At 36.0% G+C, this 14918-nt stretch overlaps 2 protein-coding genes across 2 annotated transcripts in view; both read left to right on the top strand.

Annotated features, from left to right (window-relative positions):
• LOC120348399 (uncharacterized) overlaps positions 1-14918 on the top strand; it is a 115376-nt gene that overhangs the window by 99541 nt on the left and 917 nt on the right. The window contains exons 2-4 of the mRNA XM_039418509.2: positions 10571-10666; positions 13461-13595; positions 14404-14514. Coding sequence (XP_039274443.2) covers positions 10615-10666; positions 13461-13595; positions 14404-14514 — 298 coding nt within the window. The 5' untranslated portion in view covers positions 10571-10614. The remainder of the gene's footprint in view (positions 1-10570; positions 10667-13460; positions 13596-14403; positions 14515-14918) is intronic.
• LOC120348427 (uncharacterized) lies at positions 334-6754 on the top strand. The gene is made up of 4 exons (XM_039418542.2): positions 334-431; positions 3314-3436; positions 4222-4341; positions 5776-6754. The coding sequence occupies exons 1-4, from the start codon at positions 380-382 to the stop codon at positions 5859-5861; spliced, it is 381 nt and encodes a 126-aa protein (XP_039274476.2). The 5' UTR covers positions 334-379; the 3' UTR covers positions 5862-6754.

Here is a 14918-nt window from a genome sequence, read left to right as displayed (position 1 = left end):
GCAAACACACAGAATATGGATGAGTAGTTAGTCCCGCAATAATGAAGTCCAAACGAATATAAAAGTGACATTTTTCAGTCTGAGAATATTAGAACGCCTCAACTTGATTACTCCTAAATTTTTTGTTAATAAACATTGTTCATCTTTTAATATCTGGAAGATAGCAAATTTTCAGCAAAAAGGTAGTAGGCATAATTAGATTGGAGATTGTATTGAATGTTGCAACCTTCAGTGAAGTACAAAAACTATAGTTGTCTATTTACTTGAGTGTATCTATATTCAAATTAGAAATCAAACATAACTTAACAATATAAAGAATAACTTTCAATTTACAGAATCTTTCAAATAAAGTTATATATAAATATCTCAAAACTACAAGATGAACAAGTTATTGATCGCATCCGTTGTTCTTGCTGCAGTGTTTGCAGAAGGTAATTTTTTTTTTTGATTTTTTCAATGTTTCGTTACGAAGAAATATTGAATCATGCTAACAACGATATAATAAATAACAACTTAGCACTGGAGTGTGCGACCTTTCATACAGGAAGGCCAGATACAAATAACTGGGTGAAACCGCGGGCCTGCACATTTATTTAATATTGGCTTGCTAGTAGTTGCAGGCTCAAACATCTTGGTTATTGATCTCATGACATGCGTTGTTCGATTAGCACAAGCTAGCTGTTAGGTGATTGTGAGAGATTGGAATTGCTTGCACGTAGAAGATTAAACTAAATCAAAAACTAGTTTCGCGCACAATATTTTCTTGTGGGTCGCATTTAACCCGCGGGCCGCAGGTTACTCACCCCTGACATTTTAAGTTAGAAATACAATTTGAATCGATTAGTTTTTGCAGTCTAATCGAAAAAATATAAAACGAGAATATTGGTCAGAGACCGAAGACTTATCGATCGAAAGTTAGGGGATCCCCCAAAACAGCGCTCTTACTCCATAGTGACACCTTGTGTCCCATTACTAATTGAATAATGACTCGCTAATTATACGACATAATTCATCCAAAATCAATAGGCTTCTGGTCCGACATATGATGAATGCACATGCAAAATCTGGAGCAGATTTAATCTCGCTTTCGGGAGATATCGCGTGCATCTAACATACATACATACAGACAGACAGACAAATACCTATCAACATACTTACCGATTAAAATCGATAAGTAACGATTAAAATCGATAAGTAATGACAAAAACTCCTTTATCGCGATTTAAAAAAAATTGAGATTTCGTGTCCCTAGAAGTTTCGTAAGAACGAAAATAGACAACTCGAAAATTTCTAAAAGTGCCATAGTACAATATATAATATAAGTATATTATGAGCTTTTATACTATCATATGCTAACTTATACTCGCTTGATTACAAACTAATATAAAACAAGGACAAAACAAACAAATCGCGAAGTGCCGTAAACAAATTAAGAAATCGAGCAAATTGTGTTTCCGACGTTTGTTTGTTTCCAATCACAGCAAACAAATCATAATGGTGAGAAAGATGAAGTCAGTTTAGTGACAAATCGGTAATATAACCTTTAATTGTCCGTCAATTAAAGTGGTTTTAGGCATTTCTAACTATCATCCTTTTTTTTTCAAATGATTAATCTAATTTAATATACATGGGAATAAACATAAAAACGAATATTTTATTCCGGATCTAAAAAACAAACATTTGAGTAGATTATACAACTTTTAGTTTCCATCAGTCAAAGTGGTTTTAGTTATATCCAGCAATTTACCAGGTTTTTCTACGTAATTCATTTTCAATTTATCTATTATTCTCAATGATAAATAAGAGAAGAGTATTTTCTGAATAAAAAACAAACATTTAAGTATAGATCACATTCGACACGATTTCGTTTTTGATTGCCAAACATAAAACTACAAATATTTGGAAACGTTTTTACAATGGTTGCTAACAATAAGACGCCTAACGTGTCTAAAATTTTCACTCGTAAAGAAAATTGACGCGTGGCTTTCTCGTAATCGCGAAACTGACGATATTGGGCAAATAATGGTGAACAAAAAATGAGTTTGTCTGGATTCATTATTTAGCAATTGTTCGATTATTGACCAACGGTGAGTCCCGATTCCGTTCAATCATTAAGGTGAATTGAATAAATAACTGGGCTATTTAAACTCGTGTGTCGCTATGGAAACCCGAAATGAAAATAAAAAGTAAACCTTTAGGGCTAAATTTAAACGAACATGACTAAATGTGAGACGATTCGGCAATCTATGATGCTGCAATACAAAGCAAGCAATTCGGCAGGCGCTCCAGAAGTATGTGTACCAATATGGAGGTAACTAATTCTGTTCGCCTATTTCACACCAATTTGTATAAAGGGATTGGAACCTATGCGCAAGGGATATGTTCACTTGGCTAACACAGACAGTCCCAGAACTTGTAATACAACTAAAATAAAGAAAATCGGAATAAAATTATGGCCTAACCCTAACATGGTACACACACTACGTGAGTACCCTAAACAAGGTTATAGACACGTCCATTATTAAGGTCTACTACTTTTTGGAAAATTGAATTTTTTCAAGTTGTCAGATGCGATTCCGTCAAACTATTACATATAAATAAATACAAAAAAGTAACTATTTTATTTGAATTCAAATTATATTTATCTGATTGAATTAATTTAATTCAATGACTCATGTGTGACGTCATAGTTCACAAAACTACCCAAAACTACCCATTGTCCATCGCACAAAAATAAATTACATGAATTCTATAACTAATAGACTTTAAAAATTATTATGAGAATAGATTGTATTCATTAAATTGCGAAACAGAATGTGACGTCGTCGGGTATAGGATTACCTATGAAATCCCCCCGCCTTCCAAAATATAAATTATAACAAATAGAAAAGAACATAACATTTTAAACGAACACAGAATTGCCAATACAAATGAAGTGTGCGACAGAACGAAAGTACTGCGCAGGAATTCTCTCGCAGCTTAGAGGGAACGTTGTTTATAAGCGCTGTAAAAAATTGAAAGATCCAAATCATAACATGTAGTAGGTAGTTAAACTTGTTAACAGAAATGTGACATCATCCTTTTAGTATTACACCCCCCCCCCCCCCCCATCCCTTCCGAAAATTAAATTTCGCTAATTGATATTCATCAATGACCTCATCATGCCTTGCTCATGAAATATTATCTTACTTTAACAACCACGCCTTCCCCCTCTCCCACACAAAAACATGTAGTTGTAGATGACAAAAATTATTTGTAAATTCAACATAATTCAATGATTTTCGTCAGATTCTCAAACTACTTTTTTTCTCAGGCTTGGCATTGAACTGCTACGTGTGTGGTGCTTGCAACACACCGACCAACGAATTCACCTGTAATTCTGGCAACACTACAGGATTCGTCGACAAATGTGTGAAGACAACTACAACTACAGCAGGTGAGATTTTTCTTGTTCTTGTATTAACCGCTGGTTTATTACGGCTTCCTCCATACCAAGGTGTAGTCAGGAGGGTTAAATTTCGAATCCTTCCTCTTGAGATGTAAAAAAATAACATGTTTCCATGTCATACAAAGCATTTTCTTCGAACATTTAAACGCTTTTTAGACTCTCAAGACACATGGAAGCCGTTACCGAACAGGACCCTGGTTGATACAATCTAGCTTAAAAATTATAACGTTCAGAAACCATCCTCCGTAGCTTTTTGGCTACGTTCCTGTTCTCCGCCATGAAGTCCATGCGTCTGAAACAAATAACTGGCTAGCTGATCCCATACCCGGACATGGACTGATTACCGGGCGAGAGGCCGATGTTTGTCATATGATTAAGCCGTTATTCTGTATCGGTATCGGTACCGGTATCGGTATTCCCTTCCATGGGATAAATATGTAAATCCTATTCAGTGGTGGAATTCAATTTTTTTATCAGCCGATTCCATCACAAAAGTCATATTTTTCAGCCGGTTCTGTTACAAAAAGTCATGTTTTTTCAGTAATGCTAACCGGTTCGCTGATCTCATAAAATTCCGTGAGACGGTTCTATAGAACCGGTGCGAACCGGCTGAATTCCACTGGTCCTATCCTATAACCTCAACAGAATTGCTGCTGAATAACCAGTTTTAGTTTTCTCAGTTTTTCCAGTAAAACAGTGTTCTTTTTTTTTGATGATTTGTATACGATAAATTTTAATGGCTAAAAAAATAAACTTGATTTGTTTCATTTCAGGAATATCAGTAATCGGTAGAAGCTGTATTTTCACAAGCTCGTCGCTCTCAACGACAGCAAATGGATGCACATCAGCGACTGTGTCTGGCATATCGACGGAAGTTTGTTACTGTGACACCGGTGGGTGGACTATTATATATATATTTTATATACCATGGCAGTGCGTTGCCAACCAGTAATGGAATTAAGACGTTTAAAAACAAGTTCTCTTTTGTATCAAATCCACTATAGTTTTCTTATTTCACGAGTTGTATCTTATTACGTAAGCCACATTACCATGACATCCTTTAGGTGGCGCTCTCGTAGTATGATGACCAAGATGGCGGACACCGGAACGTAGTATGTGTATCAGGTTAAGATTAGGCCATAATTTTATTTCCAAATTTTTTTATTTTAGTTCTATTGCGAGTTCGGGGACTAGCCAAGTGACTCCCGTAACATTTGTACCTGAAATTATGGCCTAACCCAAACTTTTCAATACTACACATTCTACGTTCCGGTATCCGCCATCTCGGCTCGCATACTACGGGAGTACCCTTTAAGTAAATACAGTAAATAACTTTCAAAATACAAGCATAACGTTAGTCGTCATCTGCGGTGCATTAACTATGTAACCCAGCGGTGGGAAAGGTTTTTAGACCAAGGGCCAGCTAGACCGTGGACCAAGGAAGTGTGATGTAAAAAGTTACATATTAACGCACTCGACAAGCTTACGAGGTGCGTAGTACGAGTAGAGTACGAGTGCGAAAAGCACGCCGAATCGAGAGAGCGAGAAAACGTTAAGTTTTGTTACCATCTATGGCACCTAAAATACAACTTACGCAGACGACGATCACAATCTAACAAGCCTCTTGCAGAATCACCCGACGGGCCAGATTTGGGCCTTTGCTAGCGGCTCATAACCGCTCTGTGACTTATAACGGAGGTCCTGTTCAAACTCACACTCGCTTTTTATGTATTGATGTAAACTGCAAAGTAAGATCCTAATTGTTAACCTCATTAAAAGTGTAAGAGGAAGCGAAAATAGACAATTGACCGCGTCGAATTAGCTTTACATGATAAAAAGTGGAAACTTATGTTAAAACAGTGAACTTGTGTTACGCAAATATGTTATACAGTTATAATTTAAGTTAATTTGCTTTCCTTGTATTTCATTTTTGTATGAAAACAAAACCAGAAATGTCTATTGCATTGGCATGTATAATTTGTAGGGGGTTGACCAAACTGTATACGTTTCGTCAACTTTTTCGGTATCCAATAACACTGACAAATTTCCGAATACTGTAGCCTTATACATTCAAGTCACATTTTTCGGCGCTCCAGACGTTTGTGTACCAAAATGAAGGTAACTAATTTCGTTCGCTCTTTTTACATCAAGTTGTGTAAAGGGACTGAAGCCTATGGGCTGGGTGTATATTCACTTGGCTAACACAGACACAGTCTCAGAACTCGTAATAGGACTAAAATATGGAAAATCAGAATATGCCCCAACCCTAACCTGGTACGCACAATACGGGAGTACCCTTAACTGACCATATTATATTTTGTATTCAGATCTCTGCAATGGATCCAGGACCGTGAAATTCAGCATCGCCCTGACTGCCTTGATTGTCGGAGTTGTTGCAAAACTTCTCGCTTGAATGATATAATAAAATTAATGATTTAATTTTGAATCCGTTTATATTGATATTTTTTTACACCATATCAAACCCTTGACCCACTTAAACTCGTAATTCGAGGTAACGTAATCTGATATGGAATGATGACAAAGGAATTTTTGAACGACAGCACTAATATAAAATTCAGTAAATTACTGGCATTTAACAGTATTAACTGTTGTCAAATTATACTTGTTTTAACGCCAATTTATAGTTTATATCCTTCTGATACGTTATAGGAAAAGCAAATTGAGCAAATTTGTAATAGTTATGGCGGATTCCCGCTTATTTTAAAATAACTCTCCTGTGCGTGTTACTTCGCATAAGTCTGGGACTGCAATTTTCACGTTTATAGACCATTTATACCTGTTTATTCGTTAATTTGTGCTTGGCCGTTTCCTGGTCAATTGTGAATTTTTGAATCTGTTGTTAAAAAGTGCGAGGATCATATTTAGAAATTATTTTGTCGATTAACCAATGGGCGAAGCTTTGCAAATGAATTTTTATTTACTTTGTGCTTCACTGTGCCAATTTTAATGGTGTGATCCGGTAGGTATGAGTAATTCCGTTCCCTTTGCGTTGCAAAGGTTATACCTGAATCCAATGTCATAAGATCAATGGCCAAAATTTCTGTTCTTGCACCTACTAGAAAGCCTGTGTTAAATAAAAGCGCGACCCTCGGTTTCACCCACCCTACTCTGTTAAAGGTCGCACAACCTGGCGTTGATATTTGAACTGATGATTATTTTGTTGAGTTTGACCAACGAATTTGAAGAGCAGTGGGCTCCATCTTTAACCAAAGCTTGAGTATTGTTAATTAAACAAATAATTTCTGATTATGATTCATATGAACACTTTTGCAATAAAGTTTTTAAAGAAAATTGTGTGTTTGGGTATTTAAAGACAGAGAGATGGTATTTGGTAGAAACAGTGTTAAAGTTTTAGGCTGGGAACCAGAGAAAAAAATAAGCTGTGTGGATTGTGACTCGCAACATTGGACGGCACAATTTCTGATTATGAGTAACATTTGAACACTTTAGCAACAAAATTTTATTAGAAAGAAAGTGTGTTTGGTTCTTTAAACACAGAGGGTTAGCATTTGGTATAAACAGGGTTAAATTTTTAAGTTGGGAGCCAGAGAAGAAATTAAGATGTGTGGGTTGTACTCGCAACATTTGGGCGGAATGACTTTTCACTATGATTTACATATAAACACTTGCAATAAAATTTCGAAAGAAAAGAATGTGTTTGGTTCTTTAAACACAATGGGGTAGTATTCGGGGTGAAAATGGTTGGCGTTTATAAGATGGGAACCAGAGGACGATTCTGGATGTTTGAGTAGCTGCAACATTTGGGCCGCGCAATGGCGTAGCGGTTAGGCAAAGATTGGCAGGATTTTTAGGCGGAGGGCCATAATTTTGCCCACATAGACCAAGGGCCGTGTAATTGTGACTTGAAAATTTACATTTTATGAACAATATTTTCAGCGTTACAAAGCGAAATTGGAAAACAATAAACTTCGTGCCAAAACTAAACTCAAACTCAACAAATTCATTGAGTGTTATTTTTTTTAGCTAAAACATCAAAATTTGGTTTTAGTTTGATTGTGGAAGCATCAGGCGGACCAGATCGAATTACTCAACGGGCCTGATTTGGCCCGCGGGCCGTAGTTTGGCCCATGCCAGTTTGCCCAAGCCTTAAACTTATCTGTGTTAGCATCGCAGATACATATCTGGTTCAGATCCCATGCCCACCATCTCATCCAAGGTGTAATAAATTGGGTAATGGCGAAACGGGGAAATTCTGTCCTCCCAATTAATAATAGCTCGTTAGATATCAGTGCTTGTGTAGGACCTTGTTCGGACCCGAAATAGGGTTTGTATAAATATTTGAAGACAGTAGCATTTCGTTGAGGGGGTGAGAAGAAATATAAAAATAGGTTTAGAATTATTCAATATGGTGGGTAGTCAAATCCGGATAAATGAATTGGACTAGGTACCATAAAAATTTTCTAGAGGAAAGGTAGATAGATGTAAACTGACAATCGACTTTTATAATATACAGTATTAACGAATATAAATACATTTTATGGATTTTATGAATGAAGTACAGCCTTCAGAACGAATAGTTTATCGCTTTACGTGCTAAAATGCAAGGTTGCTATTTGATGAGAAATTTCCCATTTATACTCAAATAATATCTCAGGGATAGGGACAATAACTTATTTAAGATTTTAATATTTACCTGTCTTTGAGAGAAAAGATAAATTTAAGGAAAACGAAAGTCGTCTATAATTAAATAGTACGTCATTAAACGTAAATATTAGGCAATATAAAAAATTCAGACTTCAGTAATCAATAGTTTCGTTTCTTTTTTCACCATATTGAAAATTCACTTTGTACGAGTATTAAATGAGGTTAAAACGGCGTTTCGGGGTAAGGGAAAGCGAGAAAAACCTATACTGGTTATCGAGAAGCTAAGTTTGTGATTAAGCCTAAAAATAATTAGTATAAAAGAGTCAGAAAAGTCAAACAATAGATATTAAAAAAGTTTGCGTCAAAGTATCTCAAAGGGTTCTGTTCCTGGTTCTTGAAAGCAAGCGAGTATGTGATATTAAACATTTTGCTCGAGTAAAAACGAACCTTTTTGTACTTCCCTAAAATATATTAAAAAAATATAAGATCTGAATTGTTTTGTTGAAATTTGTTGCTGAGAACACAGACTAGTGATGCCCATCCAGTGGGCCGCTTGATGTCAAAAAGCTATTAAGAGTGATGCAACAACAAGTGTCACATTAAATGTCATTTAAAATTTTTCTTTCGTGAGACGACTGAGCTGAGTTCACGAGTTGTCATAGTTTTTGCGCGCTTTTTTAAAATTTAAAATTTCAGCTTCTGATTAGTGTAAAAAAAATAATTCGGATTCATTGGCAATCACTTCGGTTTTTACTTTTTCGAAAAATATATGCGGCCCGCAACGTTCTGCACCGCTCAATTTTGGCCCGCAAGCGTCAAAACGGTTGCCGATCCCTGTCTTACTCGGACAATCTCTTCTTGTGACTTGCAATATAAGTGAAAAAATCGATGAGATGTTCTTTGTTATAGCATTGAGCCCGAAAGCATCGCAATGGTGACTGTTTGTAGAGTAATATTTCGGAGAAAAGTTGCGACACATATTGTACAAAAAGTCCAACCAACCAACGCCTATTAAGTACTCATTACGCCACGCTTAATTGTATTGTCCGGTTTCCAACTTTGTCACGTATTTAATCCCTGATACATTCATGGCTCCCTATATATAATAATGTTTTAACCTTTTTAGTTTTATTTCACCTTTTGAGGTATCTTAAGATAGAAGTGAAATTTCGCTTCTGGTTATAATTTTTGTTTTAAATGGGGATGGGGTCGGGGTGTTAGGGGGATTGGTAGTGGATATTATAAAAAGGGTAGGGGCAGTACAATATTTTTGGAACTACAACTTATTATATGGATAATAAATTTTGATTTGGACAGTATATATGAAGAATTCTGGAGTCTGAAGTTCGTTTTGTATAATAAAATACTATTATAAGCCTGATATTCGCATCACAAGTATGAAGAACCCTGGCCATTGATAAATTTTGAATAAGACCCCATCTCACACAGGGCGGGGTTTTGAGGTAACTTAAACAGAAATGAAATTGGGTGGAGGGTGAAAACCTGTTGGAATCATAACTTGTACAAACTACAAAATATATATGAAGAGTTCTGTTGTCCATAGTTTCTGTTCAGTTCAAAAAAAAAAAATTGTATGCCTGATAACCCTAGTTATTTCAGAATATAGCACATGGTGTCATCTCACTCTAGTGTGTTTGTTACCTTGCGTATGATACACAAAGAAGAATAAGAAAAATTAACCCTGTAATTAATTTATTTTATCAAAAGATGGGTTGTTTCAGCGGTGCTGATTGATTGCTCAGTTTAGACCCGTGGTTCCCAAACTGCGGGCGAAGGCCAACCACGGCCCGCGTAACTATTTAACATGGCCCGTCAAACTTAAGTGCAGTAGTTTATCACTTAATGATTTTTTTGCGTTATAGACAGCGCTAATTGTTACGTCATTATCACAGTGTAAGCACGTAATAATATATTGTATATTATTATTGTATGTATATTATATGACATATATGTATATTCGCAACAGTTCAATTCTATTCAGCATTGGGTATCTTAATTACATACCGGTATTCGGATTACACACGGGTCGCCGCTTGCGGGCGTTCGTCCCCTCCGGTCCGCGAATATCATTCCTCTTCTTATTTTGGCCCACGGTCAAACATCTTTGGAAACCATTGGTTTAGAGTTGACCAATTGGAATATTTATTACATCAATTGAAATAGTGATTATGGCCAGGTTTGCAATCGCGTTGGCCTCAGTATGCTGGCATTTCAGAATAAAAAAAATTTGTATTCAAATTGGCAAATTGTAAGACCTCCAGAAGTATGTGCACCAAGAAGACGGTGCCAGGTTAGGGTTCAGGCTGTGCGCAATCTTGGTGCACATACTTCGGGAGCGCCAAATTGTATGCCATCCGACCCAGAATGAATTAATTCAGTGTAGCACTTTAAACTTTACAAACTTAAATATAACTATATTTGGGGGGTAACTATCTGGACTTTTTTTGGCCCAGACTTTTTCTTTCCAATTTTCAGATTGTATTGTTACTTTATAACCTTTATTTAAATCACACATCAATATGAATAAACAACTTATCATCTGGGTATTTCTTGCTGCCGTTTTTGCAAAAGGTAATTGATTTTTTGTTTATTTAGTTATTTTTTTAGTTTATTTAGAGTTTTATTTAGTTAAAGTATTTAACTAAAGGTATATCCATATTTGACATATTGTCCATATTTAAACCAATATTTCTCATAACTTCATAATAAAGCTACGTTTTAATGTACTTTAGTGAGGATACAAATTTTAAAACAAGAATAAACCAGAAAATTCGTGTTTTTACCAGTTCCATGGCACAGGGTGACTCACCGAACAACATAACCCATAAATTTGGTAGTAACTTGTACAAAAATGAAGAATATTTATTTACCGCTCTAATTAAATTTCTGCTTGTTTATGATGGTAATGAGGAGTTTCAGTAATCTAGGATACTTTGCCCAAAAATTATGTTAGCTCTAGAATATGTTCCCAATAAAGTGGCTTTTGGTATTTTTTTGACTCTCCAGGAGTGTATGTACCAATATGGAGGTAACTAATTTTGTTCGCCTACTTTACATCAAGTTGTGTGAAGGGACTGAAACCTATTGGCAGAGGGAGTCTTTTTTTTTGGGGGGGGGGGGGGGGGGGTAGACTTATGGACGGAGTTTCAGAGCGTTGACCAAGTTAGAATTGCAAGTTTAGGATCTAAATCCTTTACACTAGTATGTACTATTTCCAGGTCAAGTCAGGCCAGGTTCTGTTTTTTGGGGTCAATCTGTACGACCTGCCTTCCGAGCATCGTCCTCAGTGACGCAATGGAAAAACGAACGATACAATAGCATGTCGGTTTTGGTTGCTAAATCGCTCGGCAAACGCTCTTAGTTTGACAATATTTATAATATAATTTGACAATTTTATAATATTTATAATTTCAGGCAGATGAGACGATATTCACGCTATTGTTAGATCAACTTAGTTTGTTTTGGTTTCCATGGTAACCAACGGGATGTAACAAATTGAGTAAACAATCTGAATTTGGGACAAAAATGTAATGTGTGGCGACTAGTCTTGGACCATTCATAGAAGAACAAAAAAAATCGTTTAACCAAATATTATTTATAATATTGAATAATGAGTCACGTCGTGTTGTGCTTCTTCTAAAACTGAGTTTGAAAATTTTCAGTTACCTTGCCTCCTTTGTACATATAATATAATATGTGTTTGCTCAAAAACGATGAATGTGCCCTTTGTTATTTAAAAAAGTGTCATAGTTACCACAACAGTTGTGGGAAATTACATACAGACAATAGACTTGGTCACTGGGCCGGCGGCACAAAACTTGATATGAAAAAAATGAATATAAATAGGTTTATTTACAACAGCTATAGACTACCGTTTATATAATGTAACAATCGGGAGTCATTATAACGTTATTTTCACGATAAATTTATGTTTGTAATCGTAATCGTAATTTCAACAGACACAAGTGGGTCCGGATGAAACACACTTAGTTGAGCCGGTTGTTTGTCGTTGGGTTTTTCTACGTCATTAACATTTTTAAGAGAATTTGCCCAAAGCAAGGTTAAGTAAAGGATTGATTTTGGAGCAAAGACACGGTCAATTGCTGGAACGCCAAGACTACTAAAATAGATTTGGTGCAGGGCTTTCCAGCTTCATTCAACTTTTTAATTCTTCAACAAAATTTATTGGTAAAAGGACTAAGAAATATTTCAGTGAGAACCTTGTGGTTGCTTGTTATTCGCAAGCATCGAGATCCGTGGGATCACGTCATTGATATAGAGCTCATTTCTGCATTACCTTCCAAATCAGCGGTTCTCGACCTTTTGCTGGCCGAGTACCACCTTTTTTTTATTTTTACTCTGGCCTCGTAATACCGACGAAACCCTTTTTTGTGGTGGAGAACAATGACACACGAAACGCGCTATGATAGTATTTTATGTGGCACTACATCCATTTTAGCTCTTCGTGCAAAGTTTCAACGTATCATTTGCGTGCAAAATCACGAGATAATTTGCATTGACTGCAGTCAAGGCTGAAAGGCTTTATCCATCGTCTCGTTTCGTTTGAGGTGGGTAGTATAGCGGGCGAGGGCGATCTCAAGACAAGAACTGGTAACGCTATGAACCCGTTGTCGTCATATTTTAACTAACTCAAAAGTAATTGTTGCAATATTTTAAACTGCTCGCGTACTACTTGAAAAGCTTTCGCGTACCACTAGTGGTACGCGTACCGCAGGTTGAAAACCACTAGTCCAAATGCATGTTCCGTACAAATTCAAGCACTAATCTAACAGGTGCTCTTCCGTTTATTTCAATTCATCCAACAACGTAGAAAAAAGCACCAGTTTTAATGATATGTCCTCGTTTAATATAATTAGCAGTGTATCTGTGGATCCCATGTAATCGGACTGTGGTCCCTCGGCATACACCTGGACCACGTTGGGAAGTCCTGATTTGGGTTAATATAGGGCACTCCGGGAGTATTCGTACCAAAATGACGCACAACCTAAACCCTAACCTGTTGCATACACATACTATGTTCAGATTGTGCGCCATCTTGGTACACATACTTCGGGAGTACCTAATATATTATACATCAGAAAACACAAGCAAAGTTAAAATTTACTTCTGTTTTTGTATATTTTAGGTTTATCTTTTTATTTATTTATTTTTATTTATATATAAAACACAGTTGATCGGTACATCTACAACATTATTAATCACTAATCATAGAAAATACACAATCTTAATTCATCATAAAAGATAATAAATTATTGTGCATACATCTTTAAATTTTCCATTTATGTATGCAATCTATAGTGACAATATTTCTTATCAATATATAAAACATTTTATTTTATTTCAGGTTTATCTTTACAATGCTATGTGTGTACTGACTGTGACACGCCATCTAACTCGCAAAACTGTACTTCTGCGGAAGGTTCCGGTGCAACCGCAAATTTTGTGGACAAGTGCTTGAAAACAACTTTGACAGCTAATGGTAAAAAATATTTTTTCCATTTTCGAATAACAGTCGTCTAAAATAATTTTCTCTAACTAACTAAACTATCAGTAGTTGAAGATTGTTGTTATCTCTAGTTTTTGGACCAGAGGTCAAACATGTTGCCCACCTAGAATGGCGGGCCATGTAAGTGTGACGTAAACAGGTACATTTCATGAATAATATTTGCAGTATTACAAACCAAAAGTGGAGAACAATAAGCCTCGTGCCAAAACTATATGTAATCGCAATCTCAACAAACTTCTTCAGCTATTGTATAATTAAAACATCACAATTTGGTTTTAGTTTGGTTGTGGCAGCTCCAGGCGGGCCAGATTGGATTACCCAACGGGCCGAATTTGACCCGCGGGTCGTAGTTTTCCCATGTCAACTCTAGAAGGTTACTACTAATATATGTTTTAAAAACTTCTATCGGCTTTGTGGGATTCGTTTTTCACTTTGAAGTTTTTTTTAATGACGTCAACAAAATTAAAAATCGTTGCTGATAGCATTTCAGCAAAATGGTAGTTAGACTATCGTTTCTGTTAAATTAGTTGATATTTCTTCGTCTGGCTTTCGTCCCATATATTTGATAATTGCTCACTCATTGGACACAAAATGTATATATATATGTGGTATTGTTGTTCTTGCTGTTTTTGTTCTCCCATAGAACAGCGCCTTAATTTTTAACTACTAGACCAATTGCTTTGAATATTTCAATGGTTGAAGATTGTTTTTTCCGCTAGAATGTGTTGATATATTTGAGCATTGCTCTCTTGTTATTTTTTAACGACAATTTCATGTTTAGGTGCAACTACAACTTCACGAGCATGTCAATTCGTAGATTCGAGTGTACCGAACGTATGCGCTGCAGCAACTCAAGGTTCGGGCACAGGCACAGCATGTTATTGTGATACAGGTACGATCTGATTTTTATCTATATTCCAGAAGAGAAGAACGCCGTTACGACGGTCAAACTATATGGCACACCAAGGCCTTTAATCCGGTTACCAGCTTATGTTTGGTGTGGGATTGGTAAGTCAATTATTTGTTTCAGATGCATGAACTTGATGATGAAAAAAGTGGTAACCAACGCAGAGCTAATAAAAACAGAAGATCTGTCAAACAGCTATTTATTTTTACAAATAATAACATTTACAACGTTTTTTGAAGGCATATGTTCTATTACGCTCATAGATGCTCAAAATATGTTGAGAGTGTACGGGAAATTATACATAGATCTGTCTACAAATACAACCTAAAAGGTATCAACCTAAAACAACATAGAACCTAAAAAAAAATCGCATCGCAAAAGAAATGAAT

The sequence above is a fragment of the Styela clava genome, chromosome 1 (genome assembly GCF_964204865.1).
Source record: "Styela clava chromosome 1, kaStyClav1.hap1.2, whole genome shotgun sequence".
Taxonomy (NCBI): domain Eukaryota; kingdom Metazoa; phylum Chordata; class Ascidiacea; order Stolidobranchia; family Styelidae; genus Styela; species Styela clava.
The sequence above is the reverse complement of the archived record's forward strand: the minus strand, read 5'-3'. Positions and strand labels throughout refer to the sequence as shown.